The sequence below is a fragment of the Lingula anatina genome, chromosome 8, assembly GCF_051362555.1.
Source record: "Lingula anatina isolate TDL-2025a chromosome 8, LinAna3.0, whole genome shotgun sequence".
NCBI classification, from domain to species: domain Eukaryota; kingdom Metazoa; phylum Brachiopoda; class Lingulata; order Lingulida; family Lingulidae; genus Lingula; species Lingula anatina.
This window is the reverse complement of record NC_141774.1, coordinates 6,139,289-6,160,664: the sequence shown is the minus strand read 5'-3', so window position 1 is coordinate 6,160,664 and position 21,376 is coordinate 6,139,289. Positions and strand designations below refer to the sequence as shown.

At 34.7% G+C, this 21,376-nt stretch overlaps 1 protein-coding gene across 9 annotated transcripts in view; it reads right to left on the bottom strand.

Annotated features, from left to right (window-relative positions):
• LOC106181201 (uncharacterized) overlaps nt 1-21,376 on the bottom strand; it is a 93,639-nt gene that overhangs the window by 15,288 nt on the left and 56,975 nt on the right. For 5 of the 9 annotated variants that reach the window (XM_086994510.1, XM_086994513.1, XM_086994514.1 and 2 more), the window contains 13 exons: nt 21,284-21,364; nt 20,263-20,790; nt 19,851-19,961; nt 19,370-19,432; nt 18,799-18,915; nt 18,440-18,556; nt 18,131-18,193; nt 17,556-17,768; nt 16,650-16,706; nt 14,471-15,313; nt 13,219-13,491; nt 11,643-11,864; nt 5,083-5,367 (listed from right to left, as the gene is read on the bottom strand). In XM_086994510.1, coding sequence (XP_086850636.1) covers nt 5,083-5,367; nt 11,643-11,864; nt 13,219-13,491; nt 14,471-15,313; nt 16,650-16,706; nt 17,556-17,768; nt 18,131-18,193; nt 18,440-18,556; nt 18,799-18,915; nt 19,370-19,432; nt 19,851-19,961; nt 20,263-20,790; nt 21,284-21,364 — 2,973 coding nt within the window. Of the gene's footprint in view, nt 1-5,082; nt 5,368-9,116; nt 10,659-11,642; nt 11,865-13,218; nt 13,492-14,470; nt 15,314-16,649; nt 16,707-17,555; nt 17,769-18,130; nt 18,194-18,439; nt 18,557-18,798; nt 18,916-19,369; nt 19,433-19,850; nt 19,962-20,262; nt 20,791-21,283; nt 21,365-21,376 lie in introns of those variants that run through there. The other 4 variants (XM_086994518.1, XM_086994512.1, XM_086994517.1 and 1 more) reach the window with 4 other exon arrangements.

Here is a 21,376-nt window from a genome sequence, read left to right as displayed (position 1 = left end):
ACTAAATGAATACATTCATCTAGCCCATATAGTATCAAACCTCTCTGACAGATGCTAATCAACATCACGCTGACTTTGAATACCCTGTAATTTAATTACAGACCACATTGCCTAAGGGGAGATCAATAATCACACTAAATATTTCTTCAACTCTTTGGCTGATACATTGAGCTATTTAAAGACTTAGGTTATAAATATTCCCTTTTTCTTAAAATAAGACTAAAATATTCTTAGATCTGGAACCTGTATCACCAGAGAACTCTAGTTCAGAAATTGGTCTTAACTTAGAAGCGAAGATTTACTATGTCTTCTTTGACCCAAGTTAAACAGGAGTAGCCCAACAACATGTTTCATAACAAGGATGTTGGTGTCTTTTAATGATAATAATAAATAGAGCACTTTACATTTACATGTGCTCTATGCTACTGAGGTTTTTCAACATTCAGGCCTACCCAACTACCAGACTCAGCACCGAATGAGCCCGAATTCACCGGTAAATCGGACCACACTACCTGTTTTCAAGGTGTGCATCAGTACGCATTTCACAGTATCATACCATGGAAAAAACTTTGAGATGAGATGCACTACTTTCCAACCCCACCCAGAATCATCCCTATTACAGAGTGTACTAGGCAAGAGCGGTATTGCGTCTGATACTTCGAAGTGTGTACTGACTCACACCTTGAAAACGAGTAGTGTTGTCTGATCTACTGGTGAATTCAGGATCATTCGGTGCCGAGTCTGGTAGTTGGGTAGGCCTGGACATTAATTAAACGTATAATATACAAGTATAACAACAGCCAGTACAGCACATTTTCAAGTTTATAGCACAAACCGAAATAAGTAGATGGTAAACAATTTTCTGAACATTAAAACATATTATCAGATCACCAAGTTAAATCTTTCAAATAAATGTGCCATAACTATCCAATTTTTAAGCACAAGGGTACAATTCAACTTCTAATATCTTGTCTGCATTATATAATATCTATCTTTGTTGTAACATGAAAATTTTTGCTGTTGCATGAAACTTTTTATCTGCATATTACATAAAATAATATCCCCATAATATAACATAATATCTCATCTTTTTTTAAAGTTTTAATATTTTTGTCTGCATTATTTTGTAAAATAATACCCCCATATTTTTTCACATATTCTATCATTTTTGTTAGCATATAATAGCAGACAATATCCACACCTTTTTTTTTTGTATATTCTAATATTTTCTGTGTCTGTATATTATATAACATATATTCTGTCCCACCTTATCATCCAACGTCTCACTTGCACTGTCTATCCTCTAATGGTAACGTCCGAGTTCACTTCTAACAGTCAGCAGACTTTGTTATTGATCATTGTGCTATCTTACTACCATAGTTACTCAATAAATTTGAACAAAATAATTTCATAATTTCATACAAACCACTGCTTTATAAATACTACTCTTAGATTTGGTTAATAATTTTTTTAAAAATTAGCTGGTTTTTTGTAGAAAGTTGTATATTTGTGAGTAAATGAAAATGATAAATCTTGAGAAAATGTAATGGTAGTGAAAGTAAGATGTTTGAAAATATAGAGTAATTACAGTAGCATGAATCATCATCCCACACAGCAGGCTTTTCTAAGTTTTTTTTTAAATACTGTCACTCTCTATTGTCTTCCACAGACATATCAAAATCGTTTGTGTGTGTGTGTGTGTGTGTGTGTTGGGGGGGGGGGGGGGGGGAGAGAGAGAGAGAGATCTTTTGGTCACATTTTGATATTGACCCATTTTGAGTACACATTTTAGCATTTACATCAGCAAAATCCATGTGTTCCTGTGGAATACAAATGCAGTACGTATTCAGATGGTGTTTTGTACGCGAATTCCTAAAGTAGACATCCTATAATTTTTAAGGAGTTCTATTCTGTCAATGGTTCGAAATTTTAATTCTTATTCACAATTTAACCTTTATTGGTGATTTACTGTACATAAACCTTCATCATTAACATGCAGCAATTTTAAGAGCTCATGACATAAATCAATTTCTCATCAATTTCTTTTATCATTACAGTAACTGGATACATTCACATCAAAACTAACTTAGATAGGGAATCAGACTAATTGAAGTCATGAGGGAATGAGACTTGGGGCAATGAGACTTTTCAAGATGAAATGAGAGAACATTCAGCTCTAGTCGTCTTCTCATTTCCTAACATGAAATATATCCTAACAAACAGTACAGGCAAAATTTTTAGAACCTTGAAATCATCCCTTTTATCAGTTTTTCTCTCTCAGGTTCAATAGGGCCTCAGAATCCACTTTGTTAACTCGCCAATGTGAAGACTTAGGGCAACTGGAAATACGTAGCCAAAAAATGGCTGCCAAGCCCGACAGAAATACAAAAACCCTTGCACGTTAAAAGTCCTTGGTGCTGGTATATTTAAAGCAGCCACACATAACGCATTAGTTGGCCAAAAAGCCTTTTTGAAAAAGCTGCACATCAAATAAAGTTTCATTATTCAAGCAAAAATTATTAGAAAAAGTGAAGGAGTATGGTGTAACATTCTGCATTCCACAATACTGCAATCAAACTGTGTTAAGTTTTTGATGTCACTGTTTGTGATTCTCTTTTTGAACCATATCGCTGCTTTCTCACATTTCTTCACAAACTAAATACACACCCATTCTTACAATTTAAAGACAACTCTGCTTTTAAAATCATTTAAGCTAAAAGGAACTAATGTCTACTATCCATTTCTATTTGTTTAATCTGTCTTGTTTTTCTGTGTATTTACCAATTGCTGAATATCTGTGTTACTGATGGGTCATTTGGCTCAAAAACTAATGAAGAATAAAAATATAAATATTCTGATAAAACACCAAATTAGCCCCTTAAAACGTATAATTATACTATGCAATTCAAGATCATGTTACCTCACAAAAAGACCATATAAATGCTAATGACTGTAGTGTTGTAATTTTTCTTTTTCCAACCTTTAGTCGTAAAACACTCTTCATTCAGGGCTTAATGAGAGACTTAATTAGTGAATAACAATGAGTGCTTTTTTTCCCAGGCTGTGAGGAAAGTTGCCAATGATTCTTCACAGCCCAGATGTTACGTTCTGCTGCAGATGGCGGAATCTCACAGGATTATGGGATAGATCCCTAGGGATTGTGGCATAGAAATAGTTTTGGATTCTGTAATTTTATTGATTTTTATCAATATAGCAAACACCATTGTTATGCTTAAATTTATCCTTTTAATTCTAATTTGTTCCTGACAAAGTACAGCAACTGTATATTCCCTAATCACAAGGAATTAAATAAATAAATAAATAAATAAATAAATAAATAAATAAATAAATAAATAAATACCCAATTTTTATCTTTGTAGAAACAAAACAGAAAAGAAATGGTATCTACCAAAACAAATTCAGTGATAACTTTGGGGTTATCTTTTCGGGATGGTTATGGTTATTTCAGCAGAAGACAAATAATTTACGTAATGGCTTCTTGACCTAACACAACCTTTTAACTTAGCAAAAAACAACTTTATTGCTATATGTAGTGTGAAAAATTTTTCTGGTATAAGCTACAAGTCAATGGAAATAATTCATAATGTAAATATGTTTGGACACTGTAAAATGCACTAGTGCCATAATACACTATTATCATAAATATATACATTTCTATCATATCCACAGTATCAAAACATAATGAACAATCTAAAATGTACCCCTCAAAAATATACTGATATGAATATGTCACACAGGCTCTTTTCCTAAAATTTTCAACAATCATCAAAAAAATTGAATTCAATTTGATCAGTATGATTAAAAAAACATTAATTGTAATCTAACCAAAGCCTGCTCAGCATAACAACATAAACATTGAGCATTTCTCTCCACAAAACAATGTAATTAAGCTGCATAGGCACCCACTTGATTGCAATTCAATGTTCTGGACCTTGCATAAAATGCAACAGTTGGTGCCACCTTTGGACAGGACCAGAAACCTTGTGCAATGGGTTGTAGCTAAAGGTCTGTTCAGACAAGGATAAATTCAGACCGAAAATGAGGTAAACTTGTATTATCTGCAAATCAGCAGGATCTATCAAGGGATTTAATGTTTTGTTTGAGGGCATCTTTTTTGCCCATTTTAGTTATGACTTCTTTATATATATTTAAATGTTTCATATTATGATATATACTTAACAGAAAATGTAAGTAAATATGATAAACATGCTCTTAGAAAAATCTTCAAAAGAAATGGAATCCCCCTGCTGTTTGTGACAAATAGCACAAGTTTTCCCATTTCCAGATTAAATATATCCTTGCCTGCACAGACCCAAAGGCAAAATTCCTCACCCCACCTTGCCCCAGTGATGGCGGGCTTGTGCAATTAGGAACAATTCACCATGCATACCCAAAGGACCAAAATGAAAATTATGTGAGTGGCATTCCAGATTTGTGTAGAAATAAACATTTCACATTTCAGTCAGATGTGAGGACATGAAATTGTTATCAAAAGTGATGATGTCATCAAGTTGTGTGGTGATGTCATCAAGTTGTGTGGTGATGTCATCAAGTCCGATGCCATTGAAAGTGTCATTGAAAGTGCTCAGGGATATAAGACAGTGACATCATCACTAGCAAAGTTTTATGGGGTTCACTATTAGTTGGCTGTGATATCACCATATAGTTAACATTACCAGTTAATGTCATGAAAAATTCTAGTAGCTGAAGACATCATGGCAAGTAAAATGTCAGATATTAATGTTCAAACTTCGAAAGATAACACAGATGCAGTGAACTAAGTTTTTCTTTTTATCAAGTATAATGATGGTAAAAAAGTAAATTGTTTCTGAAAAGACTAAAGGTGTTTTCTGGATGAGTCAGGCCAGTGATCAAGGCCCTTTGGTGAAGAAGGGTTGAAACATCCTGTCCCATAGCCTGAAAACACATTTTATCTCCTAAGAAAACTGACTAGTTTTTTACCATGATTACACAGATGTTAGAATTATCGCACTGCTTTCAATTATTCAGAAAATTACCTTTATGAGGACGCGACCAATCACAGAACAGAACTTATTTTACCTCCTCGGCATCTGCCAGAGATCTCCTTTTGCTGGTCATTCCACTCGGTACGCGGGATTGCTTGACAGGGTCCACCATCTCATCATTGCTATCATCGCCCTCTATGGACAAAACTGAGCTCTGCATGGAGTCACACGATGAAGCAACTGAAGAACGTTTCCATTTTTTCTCAGGAACTGGGGGTGGGATCTTCTTGGGTGGCACTTCCTGGCCTTGACCTTGCTCCTGATTGGTTGTTGTTATGAGTGTGGTAGATGTGACAGTTGATGATGTGTTGGAGGAGATCTATAGGGTGCAGCCCAGACAGTTAGGAGAGAGAGAAAGTTAGTAGAGTTAGAGCTCATATGGCACACAAACATGCTGCTACTATGTGTGCAGGTTTTTTAAAAACAATCTCCAAGGTTTTTTTTTACTTGGTCTTCCATTTCTTTTCTTTTTCTTCTTTTTTTGATCAGTGGTTTGATTTTAATCTGATTTGTTTTCTGTCCATGTTGACAAAAATAAATTTTCAAATTTTAGATTTGTAGCAAGTTGCAAATATCTCACACAATCAGATCACTTTCAAGTGAAAGGAAAAATTGTATATTTGATCATTTGGAATTGTAACTATTGAGACAACTGCCAAACATTGATTGTTAAGTGTCACCATGGAGATGGTTGCTATGGGGTTCTTTCCTGTGAAGCAGCAGCATGCATAGAGATCAATCCAAATAATACTATAAAATAATAAGAAGTTAAAACCCCAGGGATATTTTTTCTTTTTGAGTAAATTTTCAACTGAAAATTTTCAACTGAATATTTCATTTTCTTTTTTTCAAAAACAAAATCGGTAAAAGTAGCTTCAGAAGCCCCGTCATTTGTGGAGTTTTAAAAAATAATATATCACAGCAAAACAGATAAAATTAAAATCTTCTCATTTTTCACACATCTCCACCCAAATGACAAAGTTCAGAAATAAAAATCGATTTTATTTGTAGACAAGTAACTCTTATACTTTACAATGAGCAAAATCATAACCTCTAGAAAAAATATCCCATTGTAAACCAATTGTTAAATTAGTAACATTAGCACCGCATCTCACTCAGGGTTAAAATGCAGTCTAAATGTTGATCAAACTGTGCATGCACTCAAAACAACAAGGGAGAAAAATCGTCAGCAGAGTTCAAGATAACCACCATGCTCCATCACCAATTAATATATCTTAAGGGGCCCATCAGAATTGGACCAACAAGCATGCCCTAAGTTTGGGTACAGACAGAACTGTTTAACCTGAAAACGGGTCCGACTTGCACTATCAAACATTTAAGTTGAAAAATATTCAAGTAAATTAGATTTGCTTTTTCATCCCGTCCTGTTGAAGGTTTTTGTTCACAATCCCTGTTAATTTTATGTTATAATGTAAGAGACCAAGTGGGACCTCTGAGTGTGAACTGGTCAAGTAAAGAATACCACACGATGTGAAATGGCTTTACTTTTATCATGATAGACTTTAAATTTAAATCTACTGATGTAAACCAAGATACCTCCCCTCCCCTCATAATTAAAAAAAAAAAAAAACTTCTTGTGTTCTTTACTAATCTAATTTACATGAATATTTGTTCAATATAAGTTTTCAGGTCCAATGAAACTATAATTTTTAGATGTTAAGAGGTCCTGTCAAAGCACTTTCTAAACACATATTAGAAGCCATTCTGTAACTGTCCGATCACAAATGCTCTAGATTTGGTCACAATTTGAATTTTCAAATATTTTCGGTATTATATGTAAGATTATAATTATTAGACTACTAGGGCAAAAAAAAATTCCAAATGAATTTATCTATAACATTTAATATATGTACATACACTGTACTGATCACAACATAAAACATGATGACAAACTATTTCTACTAAATTAGCTGTTCAATTTCTGTCCTAGCTACAAATGCTAAAGACGCGGTGACGCTCCACTGTTTTAAGTTCTACTACCAATGGTCATAAACAGTGTTAGTCTATCCTTAATAACATGTAAAATATGCCTCAATGCCAATCTGTAAGCGTCAATCCTTTGTTTGTACTATGATTAATAAAACGTTTCTGGCTGGTTAGAAATGTTGTTCTTCTGCTATCATAGTTGGAATGTATGGACGGTGGAATGTTATGAAAAATTGGTAATTTGCAATTGGGGGTTGGTGGGGGTGGGGATGGGGTTGGGGGGTTTTGGGGGGGGGGGGGTCATCAGGCATGGAGCACCATAAAGTTTGATTTCAAAACTGAAGAGTGCTTTCCAACACAAAATGTCTGAGCAAAATTTGTATTATTTATGAAAATATTCCGACGCAAAGGCAGACCCACAGAGGTATGATCCTTTACAGAGATATTTCCAGAGAAATTTCATGACAGTCTTCCAAATTATCTTTGTTGATCCATCCTCCCTTACTGTCTTCTGACACAAACAATTTGATACCTGTCAACGTTAATTTAAAAATCTGACCGACTTCGGGAGTACCCAGAAGACGGCCTCAATCCGCCCCTGCTTTATCAAGCTGTGGCACTGAGTGCCCTGCACAGTTACTTTTAATTCATATTTTTTTCTTCATTTTTTGGGAGTAACTGGTTTCAGGGGCGTATTAAAACCATATTCTGGGTCTTCCGAAAGATGGTCACATTTTTGTTTACATTGATGGATATCTGATTTTTCTGTCGGAAGGCAATCAAAAATGGAGGATGGATCAACAAAGATAATTTGCAAGACTATCAGATAATATCTCTGGATCCTTCTCTGGGTTTGGGTCAATCTTTTTAATAGGAAGTTTTTCATCAGTTCATGTAAATCAAAGGGTTAAAGACACTGTCTCAATTATCCTGTATATAGTCTACATAAATAAATACAGTGTTAAATACATCTTCTTATTACTTGTGCATAATTATATGTGTCTAATTTAGACTAATTTCTAAGTCAGTCTCAATGTAACACTTGTGCAAATTTTCCTCATTGTGGATATTTTATATTATTAGTTTTTTTTTTTTTGTAAATTTCGCATTTACTTCTGAAGTTCATGTGCTGATCAAAATACAATATATATTTCTTAAATTAAGTTTAAGCTTTTCAAATGGTTTTCAAATTTTTGTTGCCTAAAGGAATAACAACTCTTCATATAAGATTTAAGAAATCTGCAATACATTGAAAACAATAGACAGAAATACATTCAATTCAATTTAACCATCAAAACAGCAGTTATCGTAATTATTCTGAAATATTTGCTTGCCACTGGATTACATTGACCTTCATATATGGCTACTCTAAAAAAAAAAAAAAAAAAAAAAAAAAAAAAAAAAAAAAAAACCGGTCAGTATGAGAATTGCCATTTGCTCCAAAAATACTACTTTATGTCACTTTTCTTGCCAAAATGAAGAGTTGTTATCCCTGTAAATAGATAGATAGATTCATTTCATTTTAAAAATATATTTCTTGTTTTTCTTTCAAGCAAAAAGTATATCCTTTTCTCAAATCACAAATTACATAAAGATTTGCCACTGTTATCTTCGTGTCGTACATGTACCCTACAAATTTGGTTCCACATTTACTGATTTACTTATTCAAAATATTAATTCATCCTTTAAAAGTGACAATAAACACGTTTCTGGTTCTCCCAAAGGATCAGTTATTTTACTGGAATTATAACTTTGTACATCATATTTTACATAGAGTTTGATAAGAAATGTTTTCAACAATTTGTTCGCTTAACATGCTAATCAATAAATGATCTTTAAAATCACTAATTTTTTTTAATAAATCACATGTAAAACCTTGCTGTTAAAATCTGGGTGTTTGTTAAAATATGAACCTTTAATCAACAGAACAAATATGGCTTGAATGTCAAATTTTCTATAGTAAAAGTTGACTTAGAAAAATTATAAATATACAGTACATCAATGTTCTGAAACAAAAGAAGTCCACTTCATTTCATTGGTTTATCTGCTTAGTATTCAAATTCTTCACTTAAAAACAAATTTTTTCACCTGAATGCTTGTATGTATAAATAATTCCATGTCTTTATGGATATTTGAAATGTTTGTTAAGTTTATTAAATACAGCGCAACATACATCTGCAGTAGTTTAGATATACACATTGGTCAATTAAAATTATCACCTATTTTACAATGCCCTTACTGCTAAAAAGAGTTTCATTTTGATATTACATCCCTTTTTTTTTTAGCTTGTAGCCAGGCTTTACATAAACATCAACAGTGAATAATATTGGACCATATGGAAAGCAATAATAACCACTTACATATTTCAAATGGACTTTAAATATTGACCATAAATTTTTCATTACAAAATTGAATTAATGACTGTCACATACATTATATAATTTTATTCATGAATTTGTTCAATTTCAAGTCTACACTGATTTTCAATATGTTCAATTTTGAAATAATAAATACTGACATCAGTGAGTGTCCAACTGGAATACCATATGGATATCAATATTTTCTTGTTAAGGACATTAAGGTGTTCAATATGATCTATATGGTGAGAGATCCTGCTATTAATTGCACAAAAAGGTCACCAGAATTCTATTCTAGTACTACTGAATACACTATACATATGCTGCCATACCCATAAAAATGGCTGAGAGGGCGCAATCTCAACCACAATGATTCTATCTAATCCTTTAACGTGAAAAAATTCCCTTGACCTAGTTCTATATGTACAACATAAATGGGTCACACTGACCTATTTATTAAAAAGGTAATATTGACCTATTTAATGCCAGATTTTTTCGTGCCAATTTCACCTATTACAGAATTATGTATATATTTTTAAATGAAAGAGTTTAAAAGATGGACAGAGGTTACTTTACAAAAACAACAGTTACTGACAAAACAATGTGCAGACGAGAAAGTTCTTAAAACGTATGCATATTTAAGTACAAAGTGAAAGTGAAATTATACCATATTCACATCCGTGCAGTCATTTTCAGTTGCGTCATTTACAGTCAATCTTCAATTTCTACTTCAGTAACAGAATGACCCTCCAGTCATATGTAAATAACTTATATACAAGTTTGAGAAGGTTACAAAGCACAAACAACAGACATACAAAAGCATAAATTCACATTGCAGGAGAAATACAGCGCAGATTTGAGAAAAGATGAGATTAATTCAATATCAATTTCCTTAAGATATGTTCCTTTAAAAAAGTTCTAAGTAAAAAAAAAAAGGTAAAACATCTTGTTTAGTACTAAAATATTAAACTGACATATTTTGTTAAAACTGATTTTTCTTTAAGCATAGGTTACTACAATAACCATTTGACCAATATGCCTAACTTAGTTAAAATTTTGTGAGAATCTTTTTCCACATATTTTTCTTTCTAATCTCAGAACTGCACTGTATGCATAAAATCAATAAAACTGATTTTCTTTAAATGTCAGCATATATAAATGTATAATAATAATAATTATAATAATAAGTATTTTGTCTTGTTGTAAAATAAATCTAATCATTTAGGAGCATAGTCGGAGATATTATATAACGTAAAGGAAATAAACTTCACAACTCGTAAAAACAGCCCATCATACAGTGTCAACTCTGAAAGGTTCAAATTAATTAAAACCATATAAAACTATTTAAAAAATACGAGGGACAATATATATATATATATAATAGTTAAAATAAATTCTTTTAAATAAAGTGTGATCACTATTTTAAATATCTGTGAGCTAAGAAGCGCAAGTGGCAAAACTAAGCATTAAAGTGCTCAACTTTTATTTCGTTTTCTAAAAAAACTGTTTGAAAAAACTTTTTTACATACAGTACAAAAATACTTTCATTTAAATTAAATAACCCAAAAGAGAAAACTTCTTTTATCTAAAAAACAAGTATTACTACCCTTCCGTCATTGTGAAAAAAAAAAAAAAAAGAAAAAAAAATCCAATCGGTATCATGCGAAGATCTCTTTATGGACAATAAGGGTTTTATGGACAATAAGTTGTCTCGAATAAAGGCAATTTAATTTGTTTAAAGAAACCATTGAAGGGCTTATGAATATCGTGTTCTCTCGTAATAAGGCAATTTCAAACCATATTCTGTCCTTGAAAATAAAAAAGACCCAACCAGCTCTCATTTTTGTGGTAGCAGCAGAGTGACATAGTTTATAATATTTCACTTTTGTAATCATCAACACACAATTTCAAATAGTCCTAGTACGAAAAAAACATGGCAAGCAACTCAGCAATAACTTGTTCACCAAAAACTAGGTCACATAAGCAATAACTAGGTCAACCAAAACTAGGTCACCTCAGCAGTAACAAGGTCATTAAGAACATAGGCCAGGGCAATAAGTTCAATAGTTTGTTCATCCTGAACTAAAGAACACAATAAAATGGGCCTCCCTGATCTAGATAAGCAGCAATGCAGTGGGTATTTCCTGTATTTCTGATTCATGAATGGTGAGATAAGCAGAAACTGGGTCAGAATGACCTACATAAGTGATTCAAAATGAGGTCACAATGAGCTAGATAAGCAACTCAGTAACTAGGTCATGTCGACCTGGATATTTCAAGAGTTACTCACCACAGCAGGTTTGTCTGCTTTTACTGCTGAGGTTTCGACAGTTGTTGACTGTTGGTATGACGATCGCGTTGGGATGCCCGTGTATGCTGTGCGCGGCGGCCTTCCTTGATAGGACAAGAAAGTTGAGGTTGACCCAATGGTACTGGCCGTCGTAGTTACTGTTGTTGCCTTATTGCTTGTTTGTTGAAGTTCTCCCTTACTGGCAAAGGTTGGTATCTTACTCTGAAAATATAACATATTATCCGTAAAATTTTCTTGTGAATTCGACTTATGAAGTTCATTAATTCAATGCTATCATTTATTTTCTTCTTTTGATTTTATAATAAAACTTATACTGCAAAAAATTTACAGATGCATATTGGCTTACTACTTTGCTGATGACTAAATCAACATTTTCAAGAAATTTCAAAAACTGATAATATGCTACATTTTAAAATAATTTATTTGCTTTGCATTTTTAAGGGTGCATAAGCTAGATTTGTATGGTGTTCATTATAAATTTAAATCAAAAGCCTGATACTGCAAGGCAACATGTAAGCATGAAGCTCATTGGTTAAACTTCTGCCAACACTAACCTATAAATAAACTGATTAGTGAGGTCACTACTTGACCCTGTTATATTATGTATGTAAGACATTTTGAGTTAAATTGTGTAAGTTGGACCCCACTTCCAATTACTACCATCCCAACTATATAAAGCAAGTTTGAAACAGAAAAATATACATTTTAGGATTTTCCCTTTTTCTTCATTAATCTGTCATTATTATTATTACACATGTATTACACACAATACTTGTCTATTTCAGTTATAACCGTAGCAACCATCCTTTCACCACACCAATTAGGTCATTTGTAAGCCATTGTGAGCAATTTCTTCTTTTAATACTCAGCCCTGCAATTATTAGTTGGTTCACCAGGAGATTAAAAACCTCCTAATGTAAGGATTTTGCCAAGGCCAAGATGAAAGAGAAATGCCACATTTCCAGTCTAGGTCATGACGTGTTTAAGGTCTTGCCACTGTTAAGCATTGATGAACACTAGCACTGGCTAGCTTGTCAGTCTATCACCTGCAGCTTATGTGTATGTATATGTACATAAGAAGGCCTATTCAATATAGCGTCATTTATTATTATCTGACTAAGAGAACAGCCATTATTATAAGACATAGGCAATAATAAATTATATTAGGCATATATTAGGCATATCTAGGGTAGGGAGAGCATAGAAATAGAAAGAAAGGAGGGCCTTGTATAAAAGAAATGCTGCAACTTTGATAAAATATATAAAATTTATAAATAAAAAAAGACAAAAAAAAAAAATTTGTATCAGGACATATTAATATTTCAGAGTGCAGGCTTATATATCCCATTTAAAAGAAGGAATCCTTAAGTCAAGGAGTTTCAGATAGGGGGAGGGGCTTTTAAGATGAAGCTCAACTGAAAGCACTAAGGTTAAGAAGCTAAATAGCTATAATAATTGTCCCAATATCCCAAGGTTTGTGTTAATCATAAAGCCCTATCTACTCCCAACTAAAAAGTGCAGCCATTTTGGTTTTGGCTTCCATATTGTTTTCTACCTTTGGGGCTGTGGGAGGAGGTTGAAAAGGCCTCGGTCTCGTAAATCGTGGCGCAATTTGAGACCTAGGCGCTGGAATTTGAGACGGAGCTGATGGAGAGGCACGGTTGGCCACAAATGCACCCCTAGGTGGCGCTATCTTTGTTGGGGTGGCCAAATTGTTGTTGTTTGAGTTTTGAACCGATGATGGCAGTCCTGTCTGTTGCCCAACAGGTGGAGCTGTTGGTGATTTAGGCGAAATAGGTTGAAATGAACTCAGAGAGGGGATTCTACTCTGTAAAGCAAAATGAAGTGAAAATTCACACAAAATGAAAATGAACTACAATAACTACATCTACTAGGTTTACTTAGGACACAAGCATAAAACAGATTTTGCCACACACTATCTACAAACAGAAACAAGGATTCTCTAAAAGGATACTCAATGTTTGAAATATAATTTGGAAAATATCGCTACAGTTATTACTACAATAAAAATTTCAAAGGCCTCACTTTTAAATAATAATTAAAAAAGAAACAAAAAAACATTGCTCATTTTCAGCTCTTACAACCAGGTAAGGCACTTTCTTATGCAGAGCTAGGTAGTTTTTCAAAACTCTTGAATCCACATTTTGAAATCCAATTTTTTTTTTTTTTTTGGGGGGGGGGGGGGGGCATTTTGTGTTGTTCAGATAATTAGGCAACTACTGTACTGCCTGGTATATATTTGACCTTTTTTGCTAAAAGTGTAGAAAGTCTAAAACATTTAGTTGTTTGAAGGGTACAGGGTATATAATATGGGTAAAAACATGCTGTTTTGGGTGGTTAAATACCACAATGTTGTCATGCTTTAAAAAAGTATGTTACAAATCTGGAAAATGAAAGACAGACAGACGAGTGGACAAAAATATAATTTTCAAGTACTAATTCTAATGTAAGGTTTTTCATAAAATAATAAAACCAGAAGACAACTTCCAGAAGACCAGAAGACAAAGGAACAAAATATTCATGATCTACTGACAAAAGCAGCATAACAAATAAATTTCTACAAAATTTTCCATTTTTCACATAAAATAAAATTCACACAAAAAGGTTAATACACCAGGCAGTTCATCAATTTCAAAAAAACGTTTGTTTCTGTGTTCTCCTATATTCAAACATCATTTAGAAGAATCAAAAGATGGATGGCGTTGAAAACAAGCCAATCTAACATAACTCATAGAAACTCAACTAAAGATGGAGTTTAATACAAGACACCCTCATTTCAGTCTTACCTTAGGGGATGTGGCACCTGGAGAAGACACCGTTACCGTGGCAAAGGAATTTTGTGTCTGCTGTGGCACCACTGGTGCTGATATCACCATTTTACGATCCTCATCCTCGTCATCCTCCTCAGCGAATTTGATGTCTCCCCATCGATCATTGGTCGCATTTGATGCCGGCACCTTAGCAACGACTTTTGGCACGGAGGGTTTCTGATGCACAACTGGTTTTGCGCCAACTTCTGGCTTGCGAAACACAGGAGGTTTTACCGCTGTTGGGGGCCTGGTAGAAAATGACGTCGTGGTAGACGTCGTAACAGTCACATTGCTTGTGGGCACTGAAGAAGCAGCACTTACAGGTGTCGCAATCCCAGAAGTCTTTGGTGTTGGAATCGTGACCACCTCAACTGAGCTTTGACCTTGCGGTCGTGATGGCAGCGATCCGCCAGCACTTAATCTTGGAATACTAGACTTCCCACTGAACACAATTTCTATTGGTCCCTGGTTTGCAGCAGATGTCGGCTGCCTTCCGCCTCCATATTCCTGTGGCTTCGGAATATTAGTCTTTTGTGGTGCCCCAACATTCTGAGATGGACTCACCACAGCAGGCCTTGGAAGACCTGACCTTTGACCTTGTGCTGATGTATCACCAGGTGGCGACACCAGCTTGGGTATCCCTGTGGAAGAGAGGGAGGTGCTGCGCTCTGGTGGTGAAGGGGATTTGGACTGTTCGTGTACTTTGAGTGCGGGTCTGAACTGTGGGATACCACTGGTGGATGTCGATCGTGGTGATGTGGCTTTCGTTTCTTTCTCCATGCGCCGTGTCTGTTCTTCTCTTTCTCTCCTCATCCTCTCCTGAAATGAAAATTAAGTTGAAAATTTTAGTTTTTGTAACTGATGAACTGGTTAACCTGTACCTCAACCAGAAAGAAATCATTTTGCCACTTCCAAAAAGTTGAACTTCAATGGATTTCTTCAGTTAAAACCTATTCCTCTTTTCACTACATAAAAAGTACACTGCTTATTACAATATTTTTTGACATTTTTTTCTGTTCTATTACCTGTTACAAAACTGGTCTTTTTTTAATCAGAATATCATGATTTTTATCAAATCTACTGATCAAATTTTTTCAAATTATTAATATAATACAATTTTGTGCTTTGTATAAATACTTTAAAAAAAATTTTTTTTTTCTGAAGCCAAAAATTTCAGTTAATATATATAATATTGTGCTACAAAAATATATATACAAATGTTATTATCCCTCAGAGGATCAAAAACTCAGATTAGACCTTTAAAAGACCGTTAAAAATATTCAAACCTATCTTTTGGAAATATTAAACAGAGGCTTAAACATCTTAGTAAAGTACAATGTTAATGTTAATTCCCAAATAAGGGCCGACTTGCATTTAGGCATCTATTACAAAGACACAGAACTATGTAGTAGTAACTAATCTACAGCCTACTAAAAAACACACACAGAAGCACAAAGGAGCTACACTAAGGGGACACACAGGCTATCCTACAATCAGAAAGCAAATTGCAATTCTTTTCCTCAGTTTCTGAAAATATTATACAGAATCATGGTCATTATGAAGTCAATTACTACCAGTGAAAAACTAGTGGATCAGAAAGGGGAGGGGGGGGGCAATTTCTTCATATATACCACCAGCTGGGTTGAAATTATTGATGTCTAACGTTACACAGATTATCATTACTTAATTTTATTTATTTTATTTTTTTGAATGACCAACAGCAAATCTGTAATTTGTTATAATTTGCGGTAAACAAGAAGGCAAAAACCGAGTTCTCCAATACAGCAGAGTTAACCCCTTGAGTAGGTCTTTTGAGCTATTTGCTGTGGTAAAATTCACTTTTCCTAAATAACAATAAAATACTTTTGTTGAAGATTTCATTTCATCGAATCACAAAGTGTAATGGTTCAGAGAATAAAACCCAAAAACTGCAAGACTTCACTGGTGGTACAAAGTGACTATACTAAATGAGACTGGAACAATTTTGTTGACAACTTTGTCTAGTTGGCAAATTTTATCAAATGGAAAAGACGAGAGCAAGAGTTAAACGTGTTATAAGGAAAATGTTCAAAGCAACACAAAAAGGCAGCAAAGGGGTGAAAAAGCTGTATGGAAAGAAAAAAGTTCTTTTTTCTTTAAAGTTCTTTGCTTTTACCAATTTGTCCAATTCTTCCTTTTCCCACTCTTCTGTCTCCTTGACAACTTCCTGTTCCTGTTTGGAGCAAACACGAATGAAAAGCAACGCTCACAGTGAGGCAAAGTTCAGAGGTGTTGACACTTTTTTCTTAACATCAGGTCACAAAGGAGGTGCCTCTGTAAGTGTGTGTGTGTATGAGAGAGAGAGAGAGAGAGAGAGAGAGAGGGAGGGAGAGAGAGAGAGAGAGAGAGAGAGAGAGAGGGGGGGGGGGCAACAGCATGTGAGCAAGAAAGGGAGACTGTGTGTGTGTGTGTGTGTGTGTGTGTGTGTGTGTGTGTGTGTGTGTGTGTGTGTGTGTGTGTGTGTGTGAAAAAGTGAGAAGGAATTTTTTTCATTTGTAGAATTCAGTGCAAGGGTGAGATAGCGAATAAAGACCACCATTTACAAACAATGCTTTGGGCACAGGATAATAAACACACTGTACTCATGCAACACAAGATAAAGTGAACCAATCAGAGGCAATCTATCCCATACTGCAGTGAAGAACAATACCAGCCACAAAGCACTGTGACAGCACTGGTTCATTAACGCTAAATATATATTAGGCAAAAACATATAAACTTTAAGGCAGCAAACACAGTGAACAAGAAAAAACAAACAGCACTACTGATTTTTCATATCTACACTTGATAGATGATTGTTAGGTAGACAAACAAGTTTTACTGTTTAAATTGAATTTCTCCAAATTTGCAGCTCAAAATCTAGTCAGTTCAATGAAAAAGTTTGTTGCTATAAAATGTCTTTAAAACCCCAATACTTAAGTTGCCTGCTCTTTTACCCTTTAACCTATGAGCCTAACATCATGGTACTTAACCTTTAACCTTTGACCCTAACATCCTGGTATTTAACATTTGACCCACTTACCTGTCTTATAAGAGCACTTTCTTCATCATCTCTATCTAAACTTGAAACTGAACTGCTGAGCGAGTTTGGCGTCATTCCGGCAGCAGGCATCATCTGTTCTACCAGCACAGGATCGTAACCATCGCAAATTAGGACTGTCAGGTGGTCTCCAACACTACGTAAGGCACGCACGGCTTCCACATGCGATACTCCCAGTAGACTCTGTCCATTGACCTATAGGTGGCAGTAGTAACCATGAAGTTTTGACATATTAAACTTACGAAAAAACAAATATGTACCAAAAGAGGCATTGTTTGCATTTTCTTCACTATAATGTGTATTCTATACATTTTTCAAAATGGATGTCTATAGATATGCCTCTTATTCTTTTACTTATTCTTTTACTGATACCAACTTTTTTGTTTAGTCACGTCAAAGTAAGTTCTTATATTTATGTTCTAATTTTCAACCCTGTGCCAGTAAGGGGCACTTATGCACAGTGTGCAACTACCATTTTCTCTTCCATTATTAAAATTTATTTCCTCCTTTTTGATAACCTTTTGCCTAGCCATGATAACTGACCACTGGTCACCTACCTCCAGTAACCTCTGTCCTAACTTCAGCCTTCCATCTCTTCCAATGGCACCATTGTTATTTATCTGGCAATAAATAAATAAATAAATAAATAAATAAATAAATAAATAAATAAATAAATGGCTTACGGTCAAAGTTAAAAAGACTTTTAATCATTACAATTTTTTTCTTGTGAAGGGAAAACTACAATCCTAAGGATTTCTTTAATTTCACATGTCAAATGTTGATTAAATTCTTATTTGGGCAATGAACAAAAATAAAACAGCTGATACTGTTTACCATATATCCCATTCACACCATGGCTGCCTTACCTTAGAAATAAATATTCCCTCGTCCGTTTTGTCAAGTGGATTCCCAGGGTGACTCCTGGCGCCACCTTTTATACTCATTCCTAACTTCTCACCAGGACCCTTGTCTATATGGAGTTCCTAAAATTATAATAATAATGATAATAAAAGTAAATATTGAAATAAATTTTATCAAATTATAAAAAATAATTACATAATATCTTAAAGGAGCAATATCAAGTAACAATGGTAATTATTTTAAAGTCTGAAATCCATTCAAAATGATCAGTAGATTATAAATTATTTTTTAATTTAGACAAAAAATTGATAACTTCATATCAAAACCAAAACATCTCCCGAAATTCTATATATCAGTCTATTACCTGTAGGCCAGGCGGTGGAGGATCGTGCTGCACAGTGAGAACTATTTCTTGTACAGGCGCTATCAGGCTCATTACTGCCTCCTGGTGGCTGGCGGACTGTATGTCTTTACCATTCACCTGAAATATACACTCACAATAAATAGGCTCTCTGAGAAAAATATCTCTAAAAAATTATCAACTGAGTACTTGGTTCAAGAATAGGCTAACAATATAGCCATATGTCCTGAATAATGTTGGTTTTTTCAAGGTGGAAGATGAATTTTATCTTTTCAGAAACAAAATATTTTTTTGACCATCTTTACATCAGAAGCTGCATGCAGAACAGTGGACTAACTAGTCTGAGGGTCAAGTATGGCCGACCTTCTTGAATTCTTCCCCACATTGAATCTATTCAGTGTCTACTGGGGGATTAGACAGCAAGCTTTTTAGTGGGTCACCAGATTTGAACCGCAGGTTAGTTGGTCCACTGTTCTGATTTCAGCCAGAGGGAATGAAAAACCTATTTCACAACATACTGCAAGTGATTGTTACTTTCCACTAAAGAGCCTCACCATGGTAATAACCAACTTACAGCTATAATGCGATCCCCTATTCTTAGCTTTCCTGTTTTTGCTGCGGCACCCTCAGGGACAATCTGCAAGTGTGAAAGAATAGTTTGAGTTATTTTTTTTTCCTGTTTCATCAGAAACACACACATAAATATTACAAGTAACTACTGAGCATCTCTCAACATCATTTGAGATAAACAACACAAATCGTGAATTTAGAAGTAATCCCAATCATTGGAACCAATATGATTGTCATGATGTACATTTCGAGAAAAATAGATGTATCAGTTTAAGTCTGGTCTGCACTTAAATGAAAGCAGTGATGGAAATGGCTGAAACAGTGCGCACAAATCAAGTTTGGTCGTAATTAATTATACAAGGCCGTATCAAATCATCTTTATCCCATCATTAACATCAATTTTTGTTCACCTCTGATACAAACTTGCCAAATTAATTCATAAATTTTTTGCACAGAAAGGCATCAAATCAACATATTTTTCTCACCTTTGAAACAAAGACCCCTGGTTTCTCCACATCAAAGGGGTGACTAGAGTGGTCAGAGCCCCCGACAATACTGAGACCTAACGGACCCCCTGCTTTCTGAATGTGTACATCCTGAATATAAAATATTAAAAAAATTAGGCAAATTATTTTTTCTTATGCTTTTTAGTCTGCACCATTCAACTTAACTTTTTAAGAACAAAATTTATGTTTCATTCAACCCAATTCTCCAAGAATAAAATTGATGTTATTTTCAAAGCCATTCACTTCATCCTCCTTAAGAGTCAAGTTAAATTCTATTAACTTCAGATCTTCGACTAAGTGTCTAAAGAAGATGAGAAACTAAAGGACAAATATAAACCTTTGAAAAAACATTAAGTCATTAATTTAAAACAGAAGGAGTAGTTCTTCCTACCTCTCTAGAGTAAGGCACAAGTTCATTTGGACGTTTTGAAGGCGCATGATTCACAACTGCTGAAGGAGACTTGGGGGATGCCACCGGTGACACGTTAACAGTCTGGACCACATTCACCTGCAGCGCCGGTGGTGATTCTGGTCTAACAGGCGTTGAAGCAAAATTCTTTTGTCTCGGCTGTGCTACTGGTGGAGCGATATGAACTGGAGATGGCGGCTGCACTTTCGGCGCTGTGGGTGAAACTTTAGCCGGCGATGGCGGCTGCTGCACTCTATTCGGCGATGGCGGTGAGATTTTATTAGTCGCTTCAACTGTCGTCTGCACTGTAATTGCTTCCTGTGGAGTGAGAGGTGGTTCGGCATTGACAACTTTATTCTGTTCCTGTTGTTCACGTTTGAACTTCTCAAGGTCTGGTTCTTTGACGATGAGTTGTTCTCTATACACCACCAGGGTGATGTGATCGGGCATGGTGGTAAGCATGGATACAACCTGGTCATGGCGGGCATCAGACACATCCACATTGTTGATCTGTAATAAAAAAGTAGACTGTTTCAAGAAAGAATTTTGTCACCTGCGTTTTGTTAAAAGATACAATAATAGTTTCTTCAAACAACTGATAAATCTTCTTACCACTGCAATATTTCAGTGTCTCAAGGTCGAGAATACTTAAACACCAATAGCCTCATTCTCAAATGACAATGAAATGATGGAATGGTTTTCAAAAACCAGTTCTAAAACTTGACCAACGCAGGCATCATCTTATTCAGTACAAATTATAGGTAAAAAATACCTAAAGAAGTGATATTACATGTATATATCTTAGTCATCCAGCAGCATTTGACATAACCAAAGTTTAAAAAAAATTAAATAGTGGATTTGCTGAAGTTGCTGAGAGGGAGATGCAACATCAATGAGACTCAATTGTAAAAAAAAAAAAAAATTAAAACTTCCTTCATGCCCAAATAAGTCTCAACACATAACTCTTCAGTACCTTGTGGTTAGAAAAAAATATACCACTCACCGAGAGAATCCTGTCCCCTACCATCAACTGCCCGTCCCTGTCAGCAGCGCCACCTTCTGTTATTCTAGAGATGTAAATAGCCTGGAATGAGAC